We start from the raw sequence: 22,757 nt of genomic DNA, 5'->3' as shown, positions 1-22,757 counted from the left end.
AGATAGATAGATAGATAGATAGATAGATAGATAGATAGATAGATAGATAGATAGGCAGATAGGCAGATAGGCAGATAGGCAGATAGGCAGATAGGCAGATAAATAGATAGGCAGATAGATAGGCAGATAGATAGATAAGATAGATAGATAAGATAGATAGATAGATAGATAGATAGATAGATAGATAGATAGATAGATAGATAGATAGATAGATAGATAGATAGATAGATAGATAGATAGATAGATAGATAGATAGATAGATAGATAGATAGATAGATGGATGGATGGATGGATGGATGGACGGACGGATGGACGGATGGACGGATGGATGGATGGATGAATAAAAAATCCAAATCAAAGCAGAACTGACAGGTGGTCGCCCAAATGTCACTTAAATGCCTCCAGCGTTGGAGCGCTCACCACCTCCCCAGGCCATTGGTTCCATTGTCATACTCTTCTAACAGTTAGGAGGTTTTTCCTGATAGTCTTCCTAAATCTGACTGCCTGTAGTTTTATTACCATTCTTACTTCTCCTGCACTCTGGGACGATTGAGAACAGATCCTGCCCCGCCTTCGTACCTTTCAAATATTTGAAGGCGGCTATCCTATTTCCCTTCAGTCTCCTTTTCTCAAGGCTAAACTCTTTGAGTCTCACAAGGCTTGGTCTCCGGTCCCCTAATGATCCTTGTTCCCCTCCTCCCATTTGTAGGCATCCTTCTTAACGTATGGTGTCCAGAACTCCACACAGATGGGGCCTAACCAGTGTCAAATAGAGGGGGACTAGTACTTCACAAGACAAGCTACTCCACTGTTACCATTTCCAGTCCAGATGCCAGGTGTTATGAAACTGACTCCTTCTGGTTTGTTCACTAAACTGTACAATGGGAATATGCCTCGGGACCTTTCTGGAACCTTCTTTTGCCCTGAATCCCCAGCCAGCATCCCTTAGGTTGCCAATTCAACATGAGAGCCTGACAACACCAAACTACAGGAACCCACAGCTGCAAAAGGTTAAAGTCTATCTAAATATTGTTTAGCACTACTAGCCCGTTTCCCCGAAAATAAGACCTAACCTGAAAATCAGCCCCAGTATGATTTTACAGGATGCTCGTAGTATAAGCCCTACCCCAAAAATAAGCCCCAGTTAAGTGAAACCTCACCTTCCACCCTTGTGCAGCAACCAGAAGAAGATAACATAACTGTGTTTGGAAAAAAATGTAGATTGTTGCACATGGAAAAAAATCCCCTGAAAATAAGCCCTAGTGTGTTTTTTGGAGCAAAAATTAATATAAGGTCCTGTCTTAATTTCGGGGAAACACGGTACTTATATGCAGATGTGATGATAATGGGAAGAGGAGGAGAAGGAAGAAATTATAATCATCTGTCTATCCCAATGAGCACACAGGCACTATCAAAACATTAATCTAGGACAATGGTTCCCAACCTTGGGTAACCCAGGTGTTCTTAGACTGCAACTCCCAGAAGCCTTCACTACCAGCTGCGCTGCCTGGGGTTTCTGGGAGTTGAAGTCCAAGAACAACTGGGTTACCCAAGGCTCAGGAGAACACTGATCTAGGAGGACTTAGATGGAAATGTGCAGGGCAGGAAGTAAGGGGTGTCTTCCTTCAGCAGTTCTTTCCAAGGTGTCTATTTCAGTATCTTAGAACATCAGCTGCTTTTTCAGTTGGTAACAAGTCATTCCTCTCGTCTCCTCCCTGGTTAGCCCTCCTTCCCTTGCGGGTATCCTCTGATTCATTCGAGGGCCTGACTCACAGACTGGAACCCCTCCAATCTGCATCGCGCCATGGTGGCGCCGCCACAGAGCCTATTCCAGCTTTCTCCAGTCTTAGAAACTTAGAAATGCAGAGCTGGAAGTCCCTATGGATCATCGGGTCCAGCCCCTTTCAAGGAGGCCCAGTGGGGGAATCGAACTCCCAACCTCTGCTTCTGCAGCCGGAGACCTTAACCCCTGAGCTACCCAGCAGCAATCAAATGCCCTTCAAGGGTTTCAGTCTGCAGTTCCTATAATCCTTGGCTATTGACCATTCTCAGAGGCTTCTGGGAGCCAAAGTCCAAATTACACATCAATATCTCCAGGAATGGACTGCCAACCTCCCAAGGCTTAGCAAAAATATATCTTCCTATTGAAACGTGGACATGTGTATTAGTGATGAGATTTTTCAGATTTCTTGGATTACAAACCCTGTCATTCCTAATTCTGGGAGTCGCGTATGATTTACACATGCCTTACAGGCTCCAAAATGTGGCTCACCTGGGAGAAAAGACCTCACCTAGAAGGCTTTGAGGCTTACCTTGGCCTAGCTATACCTAGCTTCCTGTCTTTTTCCCAGTCCTAACTAGGAACATTCTCTCTGGACAGGAAGTGAGGTAGAGCTAGGCCTAGCAAAGCCTCTAAGCCTTCTAGTGTAGGCCTTTCCTCCCAGTGAAGCCATGTTTAGATATCTGTAAGGTGTCTGTAAGTCAGGTAAAACTCCCAGAACGTTGAATTATGGGAATTTGTAGTCCTCCAATTAAAAAAAAAATCTCATCCCTAATGTTCGTTCGTTCGTTCGTTCATTCATTCATTCATTCATTCATTCATTCATTCATTCATTCATTATTTGATTTCTACCCCGCCCCTCTAGACATAATCTCTCCTTTCCTTCTCCGACCAATTAACCAACTAGATGCTGCAGCCTAGGCCACAATTATTTTGCTTTAGTGCAGTAGATCCTCAGCAATACAGGCTCAATGAGAGAACTGTTTTAAATATTTTGGTTTTGGAGCTCTGCCTTCATAAAACCTCAGATGATGAGATCAGAGAAAGGACATTCTGAATAGGGAGGAAACTTGGAGAGTATCTGAACATTAGCAGGCTGGGGGAGGGATACAACCACTGAAGCCAGGATACATCCCCTTAATTGCTTATACAGTACCAGAGGTTAGCATGCATCTCAATAATTACGCTGTTAAATATACTAACATGCAAAACAGAGGCTAAAATCCAATAGGAAGTTGTAACTCTTGTAGGCCCACTGAATAGGTCTACTCTAGTGATGACTTATTGGAGTTTAGCCATTGGATAATGAAGATATATATATATTTAAAACACCCATAGACAATCCATCATTTCTTCTTCTTTTTTTCTACATTTGAAGGCTCAAGCACCTGCTTCTGAAATCAACGTTCTGATGACCCCAAATTCTAATTTTAAAGCAGTGCCACTTTAATCACATCTATGTCACTTTATGCGCTATCAGACTCCAGATTAAGTAAAACATGCCACCCAATAAATTCTCCCTCTCAGACTACTGCAAACTTTCATTACAGCACATGAAAGAACCCCATAGGGATTTATGTTTAGCTGTTTATGAATAACTGTAAAATTGAAGAGTTCTTGGCAGGAGCTGGCAATTTTCCTGCAGAAAGATTCGGGGTAACGTAATCAGGTTTTATTCACTAGTTTGATTTAAATCTACCCGCCAATGGGCTCTCATTTGTACATTTAATGGGATTGTTTATAAGGCCCCCCAAAGCTTCAGAGAATGTTAGGTGATGCCACTCAATTGCCAAAGATGCTGTCTGTAAAGTATCTGCCCTTCATAAGAACTAGAAACAACGATGAAAGTTATTGTGGCTGAAATCCAGTAACTAGAGCAGATCTATTGAATCAGTAAGGATCTGTTGAGTTGACTCCTCTATAGGATCTATTGATTCACTGGGCCTACTATAATTGCATGGTACCCAATATGGTGTAAGTGCAGTGGTTTCCAGATGTTCTTGGACTACAACATCCAGAAATCCTGGCCAGCACAGCTCGTGGTGAAGGCTCCTGGGAGTTCCGGTCCAAGAACATCTGGGAACCAAAGGTTTGTAGTGGTTAGAGTGATGGACTAGGACTCTGGAAACCAGGTTTTAAATCACCACTTAGCCATGGAAGCACATTGAGCTTGTGGAACTCGTAAAAGACCTATTAAGGTCACTATAAGTCAGTTCCAACTTGAGAGCATGTAACTAACGCACTCTAGTTGATTCTTACTGCTGGATTTCCACCAGAGTTAAGGAGACGGAGTCCTGAAGAACAACAGAAGGAAAGCAAACATCCACTCCAGGGTAACAACACAACCGTCTACTGTCCCCCAGGTCTGTTGCAATTTTTCTAACATGCTTCATGCCATGCACTGAGTGGAGCTGAGCAGGATAGATGCAAGCTCATTTGCTGTCTGGGATAAATAAAAAGATGGGTGGCTTCTCCTCTCTACACACAGAAGCCAGTTGGCTTGACTATGGATTTGTTCTTCAATAGCCATTGTGGGATATCATCAACCATCACACTAGACACAGTAATCCTGTTGGGCAGGCATGTTCTCTGCATGACTCTGCCCATCCCCAGCAGAAGAGACCAGCTGGAGAATGTCTAAAAATGGCTTGGAAGCAGCCAAATCTCTACCTCTACACCTGCCAACTAAGGTCATCCTCTTGTTCCACCTAACAGTAAGGTCAGCCCTGTTCCCTGATTTGCGAGCACAAGAGAGAGGTGACTGTGGCACTCTCAACCTCATTTATGACTGACTCCAGCATCGAGTGATAACTTTCCTCTAATTCATGAGATCTCGGAGATCCAACACAGTGTGTGTTTAGTCGTTTAGTCGTGTCCGACTCTTCGTGACCCCATGGACCAGAGCACGCCAGGCCCTCCTGTCTTCTACTGCCTCCCGGAGTTGTGTCAGGTTCATGTTGGTTGCTTCGCAGACACTGTCCAGCCATCTCATCCTCGGTCGTCCCCTTCTCCTCTTGCCGTCACACCTTCCTAACATCAGGGTTTTTTCCAAGGACTCTTTTCTTCTCATGAGATGGCCAAAGTACTGGAGCCTCAGCTTCAGGATCTGTCCCTCCTTCATGGATTGCTGCCTTGTCGTGGTGAAGGGGCTTGAGTAACTCAGAGAAGCTATGGGCTATGCCGTGCAGGGAGACCCAAGACGGACAGGACATAGTGGAGAGTTCCGACTAAACGCAATCCACCTGGAGTAGGAAATGGCAAGCCACTCCAGTATCTTTGCCAAGAACGCCCCATGATCAGAAACAAAAGGCTAAAAGATCCAACACAGACACAGAGAGAACTTTCACACTGCCTCTGATCACCAGCCAGCTAGTCTGGATAGCCAGTTGTGAGTCTTTAACGGCTGCTGCTTCATCACATATATTTGGTCCTCCTGTGGCATCAAGATGCCATTCGCTTTTGTACGTGAGCCACCACAGATCAACCACCACAGATAGAACATCACATGGCTCCAGACACAAAGAAGATCAGTGGACACAACTAAAGAGCAGGAGGATGTCCACCAACAACCAGTTTCCAGCATGGCTCCAGACAGTCCAAATTCTTCCCCTGACCCACTTTGTTTGCCCATTGCGGCACAACCTCAAAAGACCTCTCCTTGTCATCTTCTATACTGCTTTCCCCAATGCCCAACATCTTGTCATAACCCTTTTGATGATCCAGGTTGCTGTAGTCAAGTGTTATCAAGTCATTCCAGATGTAGGGCAACACTTATAGGGTTTTCAAGATACATGAGATGTTCAAGTAGTGGTTTACGATTGCCATCTCCAGTGAATTTCCATGGCTGAGCAGGAAATTTGAACCCAAAGCTTCTGAGTCTTTTCCTGACACACCGTCCCATATATGTCACACTGACTGATGCAAGACCACACCCATATTAGAATGACATCTAGACCATGGCATCATACCTCAGCCTCCAGAATCATCTGAAGCAGTGGTTCCCAACCTTGGGTCCCCAGATATTCTTGGACTAAAACTCCTAGAAGCCTTCTCCACTAGTGTGCTGGACAGGATTTTTGGGAGTTGTAGTCCAAGAATATCTAGGGACCCAAGGTTGGGAACTCCTAGTCTAGAAGAATGCAACCCCCATGGAAGGACCAATAGAATGGTCCACAATTATTTACCTGTCCATTACATCACGTCACTGAGCGCTGATACCATGGGGCCATCAACCTCCTACAGTTACTCCTTTTATTCTGGTGTCAATCATGAAAGGTGTATGGATGAAATGAAGTATCTGTGCACAATCAGTCCATCTATTTAACTGTCAGTCATCAAAGGTGTATGGATGAAATAACATATTGGTACTCAGTCGGTCCACCTACTTAGGTGCCAATCATTGGAGGTACTGTATACTGATGAAATGAAATATTTGCATGCCTGAGTTGGTCTTCAATGCATGATAAAATACCATGTGACATGCATGCATGTGTGAACTCAGAATTCCCTATTGCAATTGAAGAAGGGAGGGTCAGACATCATATAGCAATAAGCAAACCATCATCCTATGGTACAAGTAGGACTCAAATATAGATATTTGAGGGGCAAACCCATCTCTCTGGCTGTGGTCCCACACTGCCTACAGGTAAATTGGGAGACAGAGCGATCCTGAAACAATTAGCCATTGGAAGGGGTTTATTGTTGTTCAGACTGTATCTAGAGCCCAAGGCTGTTTGCCTGCCTCTTTTGGGTATTCTTCCAAATCCAGCAACAGACTAAATATGTGACACACTCCCACTTCATTTGGAGTTAAAAGTTTGGCAAGCCCCAGAGTCACCTCCTTCACTTTCTATTTAATAGGTGCCAGTTTCCAGAAGATACAGGAGTCCGGAAGGTCCCATATTTTCCTATTATTCTCCATCAGTGTTTCCTTCCCTTTAAAGCTATAGGCTGGAGCTGGGAGGCTCTTGAAAACGGCCCTCATCTCTCAAAAAAGAGAGAACCATATATTTCATCCACACCTTGGTGGTCAAACTGTTGCATGACCCAATCATCACAAGTCCACTTTGCTTGGGATGAGATCCCCCCCCCCAATACCTAGCATCCTCCTGCCCCACTCAGCCCTCCACGCCCCCTTACCATTGAGTTGGTTATACACAACTTCTTCCAGATGGTCGAGCCGTTGAAGGATGGACTCCCTGTCCAGCAGAGTCCCCGCCTTGGGGTTCCGGCTCCGGATCCGTCGGTCGGCGCTCCGGACAATCTGCACCAGCTCCTGCGAACGGTCCTGGATCCGGCAGTAGACCGAGAAGAGGATGATGCCCACAAAGACCAAGATGTTGACGGTCAGCAAAGTTTTGATCTTCCTTGCCACCGCCATGGAAGCCGCTGCCTCGGTGGGGCATCAAGGCATGGCCGCCAGTGCCTTGGGAGCCGACGCAGCATCTAAGGCAGCAGCACCTGCCTGCGGAAGGTGGGGGTGCCGGTGGGGGGAGAGGGAGGGGGAGGAAGAGGAGGTCTCCTCAGCTTCCCACCCCACACCTCCTTTCTCCTTGGGTCGAAAGAAAGAGAGGGAGCGGAGAGCCGGGAAACCCAAGCGCAGGCTGGCGGAGGGAGCTGTCCGTTTCAGCACCACGGCGCTCGCGTCTCTTCTCCAGCCTCCTCTTCTCACCAGCTTCCTGGTAGGACCCGGTCACCTTCTCCTCCCTCTCTCTTTTTCTCTCTTTTTTTCTGGCTTGTTGAGGGGAGGGAGAAAGGACCTTCCTTCCTTCCTTCCTTCCTCTTCTTCTCTCTCCCTCTCCCTGTTCTTCCCGGCCCTTGAAGACAAGCTGCAGGGAGAGGATGAGGAAGGGACACAGAGGCAGGGAAAGGACACCGGCCGGCAGGATCAGATCCCGGGCTGCTTCCAACCCACCAGCCTCTCTGGGCGCACCAGGCCAAACCCGGCTTTTGGGCTCCGCAAGGCGGCGGGAGACCGGAGGGAGGTGGCCGGAGGGAGGGAAGGAAGGAGGCAAAGGGAGACCCAGAGATGGAGAGAGAGAGGGAGAGAGGCCGGCCAGAGCGAGGCTGTGCCGGCGCTGGGATCGCCCGCCGCCTCCTTCCCTCCCACCCTCCTTCCTTCCCCCGCTTGGCCGGTCGCGTGTCAGTCTCCGTGTGCGTGTGTGTGTGCGCGAGCGGGGGCGCGAGCGCGCGCGCGCGTGTGTGTCCGGGCGTCTTCGCAATCGCCTCGGTTTCTCCCCGCTAGCAGAGCGCCGGTGCGAAGTCACGTGCCCGATTGGGTGTACCGGCTGGAAACGGGGAGGGGGGGAGAGGAGAGGGAGGGAGGCGGAACCCGGTTGCATTCACACAACCCCGGGCTCAAGAGTGCTCCCCGGGTCTCCCTCCCCCTGGGCCCAGGGGGGGAGGCAGCTGAGCCGGAGCGACTCACCAATTCTAAGCACTACTCCAGGCTCACTGTAAACCATTCTGCCAATGGCAATGCAAACAGTATTCAAAAGGTTGACCTCTACCTCTCAACAAGGTTTGGTGCCTTGCTGTATCTCTTTAAAGTTCAATACAAAACCCAGAGTGGATTCACCATACCCTTAGCACTCCCTTCCGCTGGTATATGTATGTTTGTGTGTCTTGTCCCTTACCGGAGGAGGAGACTCTCTGACCCCCATATCCAACCCAAAAGTTCGAACACCCGCTAATCTGTTTGCAGATGCTGCTGTGCACATTTCGGTGCTCCTAGCTGTGGGGGAAACACATGGCTTCATTGCCAAATCTCTTTCTCTTGGAAGCCCATCCTTTAATGCTCACAGTCTGACAAGGATGCGAGGCTAATTCGCGACGTCGCTTCACCAACAAAAATGTTCCCAGCGTAAACAAGCCCTGCTTCTGTATTCCAAGCACAACATCAGGAATGCAGGATTATTACCTTCCGACCCATGGAGTGCTATCTCCTGATGCTTTTAAACAACAGCAATAATGAGATTTTGTGATTCCGTTACAACACACATACACACACAAACACTATTTAGAAGCTTCAAAGATAGATAGATAGATAGATAGATAGATAGATAGATAGATAGATAGATAGATAGATAGATAGATAGATAGATAGATAGATAGATAGATAGATAGATAGATAGATAGATAGATAGATAGATAGATATAGATGAGGCAGTGACAACTTTTAGCAGGAAGTAACTATTATCTGTGCCAGCCTCTTAGGGTTGGGTATTGCTGAAGGTTCTGGGTTGGGGAAACCTCCTACCTTCCAGACACTGTCACATTATCCCTGATCATTCACCCTGCTGACTGGTTCTCATGGAAGATCCACGACAACCCTCTCTACCAGAATCTGGCTTTAGGTAAGGAGAAAAAATGACGCTTGCATTTGAATTATTCCGGCTCACTCTGGACAACAGCGAGCTTGACGGGCCAGTGACGCTGACTGGAGATGGCTAGTGACTCTGGCTTTGCAAGGGCAGTGGATATGTCCTGGGGTTTAGCTCTGAACTTTAAAGAATCTATCCGAGGTGCAGGCCTATTTGGGGGAGAATAGGGTAGCACTTTGGATAGCTCCTTACAGTTCAACCTGAAAGCTGAACTTTGAGTCTGAACTTTCATCCTCACAATGTTTGCTTAATACAGAGTGACTTGCAAACATGCAGAGACGCCCAGTGTTATTTGAGTTGTAAGCTGAAGAGATGGCCTTACATTTAGCGGGAGGATAATAAGTCTAAATGAAGAATATGGTCAGTGAACTTGAGCGGATTTAAGAGACAAACAGGCAACAGGCCGGGTACGGCTGCCTGTGTCCTAGAAATGGACAATCAGTCAGGGGTGAATCTATTGGGGGAGATTAGAGAGTTCCGCATAGGGCTAGGAAAGTATCCTGCCTGAAACTTTGAGCAGCTTTTGGAAGTCTATCAGTGACTAAAGAGGAAACACGCTCTTACGTTCCTAACACCAACTGAGATGTTTGTAAACAGGTGGACTTCTCTGCAGAAGAATCCACCCCCATGTTCCATAGCCACTGATTCACACCAGCTTGTACTGTTTATGCTGGCCTAGCAACTCATGCAATCAAGCTCAAAATGGATTAACAGCTCTCAAGACTATCCACATTGCACTTTTGATAGACACTAAATACACTTAAAAGAGACGTTTCAATTGCTGTTTAGCAAACAAGTTCCTGGAAGAAAGAGAAAGCTTTACTGCCTCTTAGCATGCATTGTTCGATACGATTAATGAGGTCCCCTGCCTGAATGAACGATAACCGCAGTCGTGGGTGATAGGCTGATGTTCTTCAAGTTTTAGAGGAAAGAGTAGGGAGGGCTTTCCAGGCGCAATAATCATTGTCTCTCTGATGAAATTGCTCAACATTTGCTGGTCAGCAGACAGCTAAGCAAGGGGAACTGTTTTCAGGGATGGAAGAGGGCAATAAGATCAAGCCTGAAGAACTGGGGTTTAACTCAGTGGAACTGGATTAACTCTGAAATGGACCATGAATTTAAAAAGGAAATTGAGTCTTGAGGAACTTGGAAGGAAGGAAGGAAGGAAGGAAGGAAGGAAGGAAGGAAGGAAGGAAGGAAGGATGGATGGATGGATGGATGGATGGATGGATGGATGGATGGATGGAATTGGTACACAAACCAATCTTTCTGCATGTGGTGACCTCCAAATGTGATGGACTACATCCTAATGGAGATTGATAACTACCACATCTGGAAGATGCCAGGTTGGATTCAGTCTTCAGTTCCTACATTTATTTGCAATGCTCCTCATCCAGGAGCACAAAATTCTGCGACAGTGCCCCTTACCTGAAGGGCTGGGACAAGAACCCAAAATGATCAGGATGTCAGTAAACCAGTGAAAAATACTAGTAATAAATGGACCAAAACAAATCAGTATACCTTATGTTCTGCTCCACATATACATCACCCCTGCCTCTCAAGAATGTCCTGAAATCTTGCTGCCTCACCTAAAGGACAACATGGCAATCCAGCCATTCCCCATAAATTAGCCACCTGCTTCAGCAGCTGGGCCTTATTTTAATAAGGGGATAGCATCCACCCTCATGCTTGAAGGCAGTATTTTAGTTTTACAGCAGGTAGAGCTACTCTCCAAGAAAGGAAGAGGGGCAAGGTGGTTGCAAGAAACAGCTGGGAGGAAGGCCATTGATGTGTCCCAACCAAGGAAGTTGCATCACATTGTCTAATGGTAGGACCAGGCCTGCTAAAGTTTATGTAGAGAAGAAAAGATAAGAGCACTTTTCTTTAAGAAGAGTCTCCTTTAACTAGTATGAACTGGCAGGACTTTCAGAAATGTAACAAGTCCAAAGCTGTAGTGGCTGCCCCTGGACTTTGCTACCACTCAAGAAACCTGGAATCCACAAATTGCCCTGGGAAGAACTCAATTAACATTCTGCTAATTACATTAAATTTCTTACTCTTGGGTGCACTGGCCAGGAGAACTGATCAAAACCCTACCGTTCAAGACTATGATACTAAAATAATTGGAGAGAAATAGGTTTAAGTACTAGCTCAATCTGTTCTTCAGGGAAAAGTGTAGATTCATTTAATTGCTATTAGCGGCACACAACAGCACTGTAAATTGATACATGAGCATTGAACAAACAGAATAGAATCTGATCGTGTATTGCGTAAGAATTCTTAATTTGTCTGGTGCAACTCCACTAGCTTAGACAAGAGGGTCAGCAATTCATGAAACATGATCTTGTATTGTTTTATGGTCCTTATAATACCACCAGGTTTCAACATCAAAAGAGCTGGAAAATTCAGAATTTGAAATGGTATATGAATAATGCATGTCGAGATGCTAAGAAAGCATTCATGAACATGCTTTCTACCAAAGGTAACATTTTTTTCCTCCATAGTACGTACATGGACGGATATCCATAAATTTCCAGCCAGCACCATGACTCTTCTGCATTTGTGAATAACATGTCTCTGGCATTACAACAGTATTTTGTTTGCATTAGCCATAGGCCTTAGCAAGTTAAATATAAAATTTACAAATATATAAAATCAGCACATTAAAATCAAGATAACTAATGCATATATATCAGATTCTCTGTCATTAATTCTGGATATCTAAAATGCCCGTTTGGGGTATTGACTGGATTATCTCCTCCTATTCTTATAGGCAATTTCCTTGGGTATTTTTAACGTGGATTTTTTAAAATGGAAAACAACAAAAAGTAGCAATATGTTGGTGACATTGTAAGAAGAGAGAAGTAATGCACAAGAAATAATATAGCAATTTCACTTAAGCACTGGAAACTGGTCACAGCTCCCTCTCTGGTGGTTTAACTTCTTGTACCTTGCCAGTCCCTTTAGCTTCCAAATTATAACCTGTAACATTGATCAAGCGCTATGCCAGTTAACATTGATATAGCGCTATGCCACTCAATTCCATATAATTAAATATTTATAAAGGTGGGTTAGACCAGTGGTAAAGAATTCTATGTACACGTACAAAACACAACTCAGTGGCTTTAGATAAGAACATTAATGGCTTTGGGACATGATGAATCTTAAAGGGACAGATTACAAATTGGGAACTGGGGTGCTGGAGTGCTAGTTCCCATATCAATGCAACAATTTGAAGTCCCATGGAGTTTCCCTGGACCAATATACTACGTAGCTTACAACTGGGTGAAATGTCCCATGAGGACACACACACAAACACAAACACCACATGATGTTAAATCAAATTCTAAAAACATGAACCAGCTCCTGATTTAGTTCAACAGTGTAGTTTCAACCTTATGTGAGCAGAAATCCTGATACATATCTGCTTTTTTTTAAAAGCCTGTCCCTTCTCTTTAAGATCTAAGTGGCTAACGAAAATTTTCTTTTTTTCTCTCCTTTTTTGTGTCGTACAGCATCATAGACTTTATTCATCTGCCTTTGTACCTCTGCTTTTGGTAAGAAATCCACCTTCCATAGGCCTCCAGAATGGGCGAGAGGATGGAATGCAGAACCTGTGCAGTGGAGTGGACAGACTTCTGGGCTCACGAAGTAGAAAATCTAAACAGAGGCACCTGGTCAGCCGTAAAGTTCGCACAGCAACCGTCAGCAAATATAAGTTTCCAAACACAAGTATTGTGCTGGGACTGTGAACTCTGCAGAGAAAGTGCTGAGTTGCACTACCTGAGGAATTGTGCAGACTGTACAATGAATGTAAGCAAGCAAGCTGTGTACCTGTAAATAACTGCTGGATAGCTCAGTGGTTTAGCTCTCTGGCTGTGGAGCCAAAGGTTGGGAGTTCAATTCCCCACTCTGCCTCGTTGACAGGGACCAGACTCCGTGACCCATAGGGGCTCTTTGAATTCTGCAGTTTTAAGATGATAAATGATGTGTAGCCTCCTCTAAGCATCCTTGCAAAAAACACAAGCAAATAAACACAGAGACACACATGGACGCTCAGCTCCTCATCTCTCTTTGCAAATTCCAAAGCAGCTCAGGTCTTGCAAGACGCTCTAGATAGGCTGTTCTTTTTTGGGGGGGGGGGGGAATGGCTGAATCTATTCCCACACAGACAGAAGACTCACTTTAAGACAGTTTACTCCCAGCAAAATTACCCTTTCTGGTATGATCAGCTGGGATCCGCCCTTGACGTTGCATTGCACGCTGATTTAATTCTTCTGTTTCGAAGAAATTTGTTTGTTTCTCTTTTTTTTCCTTTAAAGGGAAAACTTTGCTCAGCTGAAAGGTATGTTTGCTATCAATGTCAGGATATGGAAAGGAGCAACAGAAACTAAAACTTTTCTCTGATGGGGGGAAACTGTATCCATTTCTATGCTTCCTGTATGATTGAAAGCTTCTCTTCCCCCCCCCCTTCCTACTATCACAGGCAGGAGAACTCCGAATGACATTTAAAGGAGAAAGTAGGTGGGAGAGGCTAATGACAAGTAATGTTGTCATTAGCTTCTATTTATGGTAAATCCCCAGGCTCTGAAAATTTCTGCCTTTTTCTCTCCTCCATACACACAATAAAAACGCTCTCTTTTTCTCTTCTATTAATAATAATCCTCACATGCCTTCAAGTTGGTTCTGACTTACAGCTGCCCTTTTCAAGGTTGTCTAGGTAGAGAATACTCAGAAGTGGTTTCCCATTCCCTTCCTCTAGGGGGAGCCCTGGGACTGTGCAGCTTGCCCAAGGCCACCCAGGCTGGCTCTGTTCATCGAAGGCACAGTGAGGAATTGATCTCTCAACCTCTATCTCTGCAGCCACATTACCTAAAACACTGGGCTATCCAGCCAGGTCTTGGACAGCTTCATTTAAAACATTCAGAAGTGATTTATCATTCCCTTCTTCAGGGGGCATTCTGGGACCACCCAGCTTACTCTAGGCTACACAGGCTGGTTTCTCCCACCAGCAGGCCCAGTGGGGAATCAAACTCGCAGCCTCTGGTTCCACAGTCAGATACCTAAGCCACTGAGCTATCCAGCCAGCCAGTTCTGTAATTCAATGGCCCCACAAAAGGGGTCAGAGGCATTTTTTTTTTTTGACTTGACACTAAGCAATCCCTTTAGATTCATCATGAATCATTCTGCCAATGATATGGTGAACTGTTTATTCCATCATCTCTAACCATCACTATTGTTCCTCTCCTTATGACTGCTGAGAAAGATACATGCTTTGTATTAAAAAAAACACACACAGAAACAAGCATGCACCAGAAATAGCAAAATGTAGGGTGGGTGGGTCTCCCTGTATTTTTTTTTTCAGACAAATATTTTCCCTGGCTACTAACCTAGATGTTTTGAGCAGCTATCTGGTCTGACTCCCCATAAAAATGAGAAACAAAAAATTGCCCAGTTTTCCAAAACTAATAAATTAAGACAACCCAAGAGAGATCCAAACACCCTTTTGCCTGGAGGAAAAAAAATCTATTGATTGCAGCACATTTGAATTTTAGATTGCCGAGCGCCTCCATTTTTCAAACAGCTCCCGTTTGATGCTCAAGGTCAGGAAAGTCAATTGAAACTTAATTCTCCTCTTCTTTGATTTATGGCGGCTTTGACTTTAAGTACCTGATTCAGGACGGATTCCATTGTTTCGTGTTGAAAACAGATGGAGAGAGCTATTTTTCTGAAGATTTCACCTTGAATAATGGCTGTATGTGTTTTATCATGTTACGCTGCCGTATTTTAATAGAAAGTATTATTCACTCTTGTTTCCTCTCATGGCATGCTCATACGTTAGCAGGAAATGCAGCTTCTCCGCAAGGCGAAAGGTCTCTGCTTCAAAGCTGCCCATTTTCTTGAGCGAGGTTAATAACAACAATTTTCTACTATTATCACACTGTCTGTAGTCAACCATTAATTGTTTCATTTCTATGCTGTTTACACTAGACATGCTCCAGCAAATCCCAAACATGGAAATTTGAGATGCATTAGAGAAGTTTTTAACCCTCCGATTTCTGGGCTTCCGACCACAAACTTTGTAGTGCCACAGCCAGAAGACTAATGCAAGGAAATACAGTGGTATGCTATAGTTCTCCTCTATATCCAAACTTGCTTGCATTCATAGCTTATACGCATAGCCTTCCATTTTTGGATAAGCCGTCAATGTGTCTTCCTTAGCCTAAGAAGAAGCTGGTTTTTAGTTCTACAGCGCTATTCTACATTTTCATTTCTCCTCTCCTTCACAACAATTGACTGGGGAAAGGAAAGCTAATTACCAGTCAAAGCTGTGCTAGTCAGATTTTTATTATTACAGTGGGGTCTCTACTTAAGAACTTAATCCGTATTGGAAGGTGGTTCTCAAGTTGAAAAGTTCTTATGTTGAATCTGCATTTCCCATAAGAATGCATCGAAAACCATTTAATCCGTATCTGCTCTTTTCCGTCCATAGAAACTACAGTGGAACTTAATCCATTTTGGAATGGTGTTCTTAAGTTGAAACGTTCTTAAGTTGAAGCAAAATTTCCCATAGGAATGGACTGAAAACCAATTAATTCGTTCTGGCTGGGTTTTTTGTTATGTAGAGGTGCGTTCGTACATTGAAGCATTAGTTCCCATAGGAACTAATGCAAAGCTGGTTAATACGTACTCTACCACTAGGGGGAGAATTTTTTTTAACCTAAGATGACCTAAGGTTAAAAAAAGAGCAGGAAAGGTTTTTTTTCCTGTTCTTATCTTGGATTTCTGTTCTCAAGTAGAAGCAAAATTTAGCAAATGGAGCTGTTCTTAAGTTGGATTGTTCTTAAGTAGGGACGTTCTTAAGTAGAGACCCCACTGTATTGTTATTTTTGACCACAGATCTCATAATTTAAGAGCTGGCCAAAAGCTGATCAATTCTGAACACCTGGACCTGGGAACTCAAGATGTTCTCTACATGGTTTCTAGCCACGTTCTCTGAAGACACACATGCTATTCTGTGGCCAATTAGTGACGATTTCTAATGATTGATATTCCAGTTAGACAGCTACCCTTTGATCAGTTTGTCATTTAAAAAGGGATGTGTTGTGATCTTAGCCAAAGGCCAGGTGCATGTTGTCTATAAGTTTCTATGTTGGGCCATTGTTCAGCTATACCACAGGCCAGAGTAGAAGGTGCTGTTTAGACGATGTGTCGAAACCACAAGGTATGTGAGGACTTGGAATGGAACAACAACACCTCTGCTTTCAAGAGTTCCCAGAGTCAGTAGGGATTTTAGGTTGTATCCTTGCTTTGCTCCATCCTTTTGCTATAGAGTTAGTTTTTTATCCTTTTTCGTACTATTGTGTTCTATTGTATGCCTATTTCACTAAGCTTCTCTCTTTCCCCTTTTCTTTCAGCAAATGTTTGTAGATTCTTTTTTCTTCATTAGCATGTCATTGAACTGCGTCAAAAAGAATATTCTTGTCTGTGGCAAGACAGTCCCAGTATAATAATTTTCCCCAAATCATTTCCTGGCTTAGATTAAGTTCAAAGCTATGGAAAAATGTACTAATTTTATGTAGTTAATATACATAAAAAGGGGGACGTGGTGGCACTGCAGGTTAAACCGCAGAAGACCAGTCATAAGATTGAATCTACGCAACGGAGTGATCTCTCATCGCTTGTCCCAGCTCCTGCCAACCTAGCATTTTGAAAGCATGAAAATGCGAGTAGATAAATAGGGACCACCTCGGTGGGAAGGTAACAGCGTTCCATGTCTAGTCACGCTGGCCACATGACCACGGAAACTTTCTGCGGACAAACACTAGCTCTACGGCTTGGAAATGGGGATGAGCACCATGCCCTAGAGTCGGACACGACTGGACTAAATGTCAAGGGGAACCTTTACCTTACACATAAAAAAACACAACTAAAGATACTCTACATATACAATATACACACACTGTGCTCTCCCTCCCCATGACTAATGGAGATGATCTATTTTCTTCCTTTGATGGAGCCCCATTCCCCTTCCAAAAATACATTGACTCTTGGGAAGGTAAACAACAAAGTCAATAAATTCTCTCCATATATCTCTAAATACATTCTTATTTAACATTCCTTTTCTTACTTTAATTTTACATTGTAATTTATCATTAACCACTATATTCCACAAAAATTCTGCTCCATGTTTCCATGCACTTCATACTCTACAAACTCTGGGAATGAGTAGCAGACCAGGAGATGGGACTGAAGGTCAAACCCGGAGGCAGGATGGTGACCAACTAGGGAATCAGGACGAAAAGGAAGATCAGGAGACAAGACTGTGGACCAAGCCAGGGATGGGGCTTGAAGGAAGAACCAGGAGAGAGAATGGTGGGCCAAGTGAAGAATCAGATGGAAAATACAACACCCAGGAGGCATGATTGAATAGCAAGCCAGGAATCGGATATTGAGGATGATCCAAGATGGAGAAGAAAGCCAGGAGTCAGGAGTCAAAGATGGACCTTGAAGCAGGGCTGAGAAAGAGCCAAGAATCAAGACTTAGAAGGAAGCAGGAGGCAGAACATGAGGTGGTTGGACCCAAAGATGAACCAGGAGGTGAGGTCAAGAAGTAGACCAGGAATCATACCAAAGTAGACCAGGAATCATACCAAAGGACCACCCAGGAGGGCGAATTGTCTGAACTGAAATCAAGAGACCGAACTGAAGACTGAGCAATTTGAGAAGATCTAAAAGGCAGAAATGAAACGTGTGGGTCTGGAGAAGCTCTTGTTGCTCAGATTTCACTGGGAAAGGAAACGATGCCCGTGTCCTCCTCCCAAGAGCATCCAATCAGATACTCAGTTCACTTCTACGTGAATCACTGTTTAAGTCCCGCTGCTTCACCTAATCTTCCCTACATGCTAAGCTCAGGACCCATGTCATGCAGAACACGAGCTTACTTTCCCATCAGGATGTTCCAGCACTGCTGCATACACCGGTGATATTTCCCCGGAGGCGCTTCCTAATCCAAAACCAAACAAATTAGCTTAATTAGGGAATCGCGCTTCGGAATACAAGGCAACAACCCCTCCCAACTCTGTCCCCATCTCTATGATTCAAAACGCATTTCGCTGTTATTCCATTCACCAATTGATTTTCTGCTATGACCACTCTTCGCTCCCCTTCTTGGCTGTCCATACTGGAGTAATTGATGGTTAACATTTATCATAGCATCAGAGTGACAAGGTGGGTGGGTGGGGGAAGCATCCATCTCTCAATACATTTATTGGCTCCTGCCCTGATGAGTAGGTGTTTGATTGAGCTCCTTTATAAACATCAAATGATGCCACTGGATGGTTACTTGTCATCCAACAGAGCAGTAGGAACTGGAGGCTGAGGTTAGGCTCCCCGCCATCCAAGGCTGCTGACTCTAAAGTCAATAAGACCGTGAATCCGAGGTTCTGAACCTTCTTCTCAAAGCTCAGCCCCTTGGATATCTTCTTTAAAGTTCGGATCAAAACCCAAACGGAATTCGCCACTCTGTGAATCCAGCATCACCAAACCCCACTGGCTGATGAATTTGAAAAATGGGCATTTGTATCCTACTTACAGTATCTCAGCTCTTCTTGAAAATAAAAATGTTGCAACATCTGGATCTCAAGGCCGCAAGGGTCTGGGCTAGATAATAATTCTCCTTGATTGCTCAAAAGGGTAAGCTGCACAGTCAAAGAATCTGGGTTTGTAAGGAAATCAGCCCAACAAAGCATTTTTTCAAAACTACCCGTGCCTTTTGCTTATGACAGGTATTTGTAGCTGAGTGCATCGGTCTGCTGAGCACAGGGACGACTGTAGCAGCTCAATTAGCTCTGTCCCGAGCAGTAAGAGGGATGAATAACAGAGAAGCAGCTCCGAAAACCTGGAGGTAAGCAAATGCTGTGCTTTTAATGAACAGCTTTTTCACACCTTCAGTTTATTGTCCCTGTTCCTCCATTAAGGAAGAAATTTGCAACAGTTGGCAAATATTTTTACAGTGATCCATCTCTGGAGCACCCCAGATAATACGGGCAATAGCTCAGTGGCTGTACTCATACTTTACATGCAGAAGATCTTGGTCCCCATTGGAGGAGTGGTTTCCAACCTTGGGACCTCAGGTGTTCTTGGGCTAAAATGTCCAGAAGCCTTTACCACTAGCTATGCCGGCCAGGACTTCCTGGAGTTGTAGTTGAAGAACATCTGGGCACCCAAGGCTGAGAACCACTGCATTAGAAGATCTGTGAGTAGACTCGGGGAAAATCTCTTATCTGGAGAGATTCAATTTCAGTCAGCACTGGAAAGAATGGGACAATGATGTGACAATGATGTGATAAGACAGCTTCCCATTTCCTGAATCAATGGGGCCTGTCTTTAGCCTTCCTTAAAACATTGTAGTAGCTCAGTAGCTTTAACCCTTGGAACAATGAAAATTGCAAAAATGGTTATCAACTCATCTTCTCTCTCTCTCTCTCTCTCTCTCAATTTTTTTTTTTTTTTTTGCTAGTATCTTATCGTTAAGATCTATAAAACTTGACCTTTCCAGTACAGTTAATTGTTCAGGTGCTGGGTTACATCTTGGCATGAGAATCGGACATATCAGAAGACGTGTAGCGGAGATACATCTTGGCATCTCATTAACTAGCCACTATTAGCCGCTACAAGTATGCAACTCTTAGACAAACACTAAGAGGATTCTGGCAGATATATTTGCTTACATATTATTACCGAGGACGGCTTATACATCTGACTATGTAGCCAGAGGCTAGGAGTTTGATTCCCCCACTGTGCTTCGCTGACAGGGGCTGGACGCGATGATCTGTAGGGTCCCTTCCAGCTACTGCAGTTCTAAGATTATATTCTAAGATAAAACAACAGCTAACCTACATATGGGCTTTAGAAGTACTAAACCTTCAATCTTGACCAAAAAACAAGGACGCCTGCTGGTTAAGTGCTTCGGCTCTGAACATCATGACCTGATTTGTTGCTGATTAGGAGAGAAATTCCTCAGATCCTTAGAAAAGTAGAACTTTGCGGATTTAGAGAGTTAGCATCTTATCGTTTCATGGCCTGAATGTACAGGATAACAGCGAACATAACACCCCGCTTTGCAGTCCTGTGTCCTCTCCGTTCTTGCATAGCCACCTTGGAAACAAACAACTTTCATTAAGAGCAACTGAAGAAGGCACAAGCTACAATATTTAAATTTTCTGTTTTACGGATCACTCCACTTAAGATATTCCTATTCTTTATTTCTTCCTAGCCTGTCATTCTTCCAGTAAGTTCAAAGCACTGTCTGTGGCTGTTGATCCCTGTACTTTGTCCTCACAACACCATTGTGATGGAAAGTTGGGTGAGAGAAGTACGACCAGTCCAAAGTCACCCAGTAAATCTGACTTCGGGGTCAGAGTGTTGATTTTCGCTCACCTCCACCACTGCCACTAGGTGGCTCCACTTAGACAGGACAAGGTGGATGGGGAGAACTTTACCTGGGAATGGGAGGAAGACAAGAGGGAAAGGGATGAACAGGAAAATAGGGGGAACTTGAAGCTATTCTCCTCCTGCAAATCTCTGTACTCCTGCTGTGTATCAAAGGAATTTTACAAGAAATTCAGAACTCTGCAACATGAATTATATAATTACCTCTGTAAATTTCTTCCTTCCTTCCTTCCTTGAATGCTGTCCATTTGCTGAAAAAGTCTGAGGGTTTATTTTTCTCCTTTTCTTCTGCAGAACTCCCCCGGCCCCTGGGATCTGCCACAAAGCAAAGCAATCAGGCAAAAAGATTTATGACAGTCATTTGTTTACACAAATATATTCATAGACATTTTGAGATCCCTCCTCTGTCTTTTCGCTTTATTTAGTGTGAAGGCACAAGCTGTTCCCGAGTCACACTTATGCATTTTTCATAAATCAGACGCCACTGATATCATCATTAAGAAACAGACATATTCTCGGGTGTTTTTTTTTTTTTTACACAAAGGGGAATGGGGTGGATGGTTAAGGTTACCTTTTTAAGTCTGAATTTTAATGGAAAGGAAGACTACAGTCATGGTCAATGGTGGAGTAAAAGGAAAAAAAATCTAGCATGAATGGTAAATTGTGTATGAAGTAGTACTTGTATATTTCAAAGATTCTGATATAAATGCCACGCAGAAAGCTTGGGAGATTATATTTTAAAAGGCACTTGTTGAGTGCCTCCTTGCTTTCAGCAACAGAGTTGTTCCAATTGTTATCTTTGTTCAGATCAAGCAAGTATTTTATTGTGCTATCAATCTCAATGGGCCAGAAAAACATGGGAAAAGACTCTCTGTTTCCCTCTAGTGGCCAATTCTGATTGTGCAACTCAGAATGTCTGTTTCTTTAAAAGACTGGTTTCTTTGCCGTTGAGAATCAAATGTGAAAAATTCTGCCCCAGCCATGCCTTTACTGTACAATGGCTTGATTTTGGGAAGCTGCTTGGTGTTGCTCAGCTCCTCAAGCAAGCTTGGTGTCATTTCTCGTACAACCATTTCATTTATTAAATTCATTAATTTAGAATATTTTTACCCTGCCTCTCTCCTGAAAAAGAACCCAAAACAGCTGACATAATAATTAAAAAGCCAATATTTAAAAGCTAAATCCAGTAAGTATACAAGCGTTGAAAAACAATTAGACAAGTATTATATTAAAAGCAGTAAATAAAATCAATGTAAGACGCATTTAAAACCACAAAGCACAACAATCCATTTTTTTTAAAAAAACCCTCTCAGAACACCAGTTAGTAAGGGAATACCTGTCTGAACTACTACTAGTAGTTACATCAAAAGTAAACAACTGTGTGTAACTAGGTAACAACTAGTTACTGTGGAACTCTGGCTTGCCTTTCCTATGTGTCCTGTACTAACGGCATGCTTCCTCTCAGTCATGGAATATTCCTCAATGCCATTCCCTGGAAATCAGATTTCCTATAAACCAAGGAAAGGGTCTGAAAATAGAACATGGTGCGAATACTCTAAAACAGTGGTTTGCAACATTTTTTCGCTTGCACACCCTTTGGCACTCCATTTACATAAGTTGTACGCTTCATACTAAGGGCTGGGGCAGTTTCAATCATCTTGTCTTCAAGCCACTTCCTCCTCGCCTCCGGTAGCATGCACGAGCGCACCAGCAATGAAGAATTTTGTCCCGTGCAAACGGCTGTTGATAGAAAAGGAGGAGCAGCACAATCCATGGGTTAAGCGACAAAGCAAGAAGGGACATTTCCTTTGAGCCAAAGTTGCTTGGCTGGGCTCCCCCACTGTGGGTGAGGAGAGAATCATAGGATCATAGACTCATAGAATCATGAAGTTGGAAGGCCCCTATATGGCCATCGGGTTCAACCCCCTTCTCAGCACAGAAAAGCAAATCAAAGGAGATCTGCCAGGTGGTTGTCTACTTTTCTCTTGAAGGCCTCCAGCCTTGGAGCGCTCACCACCTCTCGAGGTCATGGGTTCCATTGTCATACTGCTCTAACAGTTAGGAAGTTTTTCCTGATAGTCAACCAAAGTCTGGCCTTTTATAGCTTCAGTCCATTGTTGCACTCAAGGATGATTGAGAAC

The 22,757-nt window shown here is 44.0% G+C and overlaps 1 protein-coding gene across 5 annotated transcripts in view; it reads right to left on the bottom strand.

Annotated features, from left to right (window-relative positions):
• GALNT9 (polypeptide N-acetylgalactosaminyltransferase 9) overlaps positions 1-22,757 on the bottom strand; it is a 219,978-nt gene that overhangs the window by 106,612 nt on the left and 90,609 nt on the right. For 3 of the 5 annotated variants that reach the window (XM_078381713.1, XM_078381714.1, XM_078381715.1), the window contains one exon: positions 20,821-20,931. Coding sequence is in view for 2 of the 5 variants with exons in the window: in XM_072983174.2 (XP_072839275.1) it covers positions 6,920-7,160 (241 nt within the window). In the remaining 3 variants the exon portion in view is untranslated. Of the gene's footprint in view, positions 1-6,919; positions 8,001-20,820; positions 20,932-22,757 lie in introns of those variants that run through there. The other 2 variants (XM_072983174.2, XM_020788850.3) reach the window with 2 other exon arrangements.

This window comes from Pogona vitticeps, chromosome 14 (genome assembly GCF_051106095.1).
Source record: "Pogona vitticeps strain Pit_001003342236 chromosome 14, PviZW2.1, whole genome shotgun sequence".
Taxonomy (NCBI): domain Eukaryota; kingdom Metazoa; phylum Chordata; class Lepidosauria; order Squamata; family Agamidae; genus Pogona; species Pogona vitticeps.
This window is presented reverse-complemented; position numbering and strand designations above follow the sequence as displayed.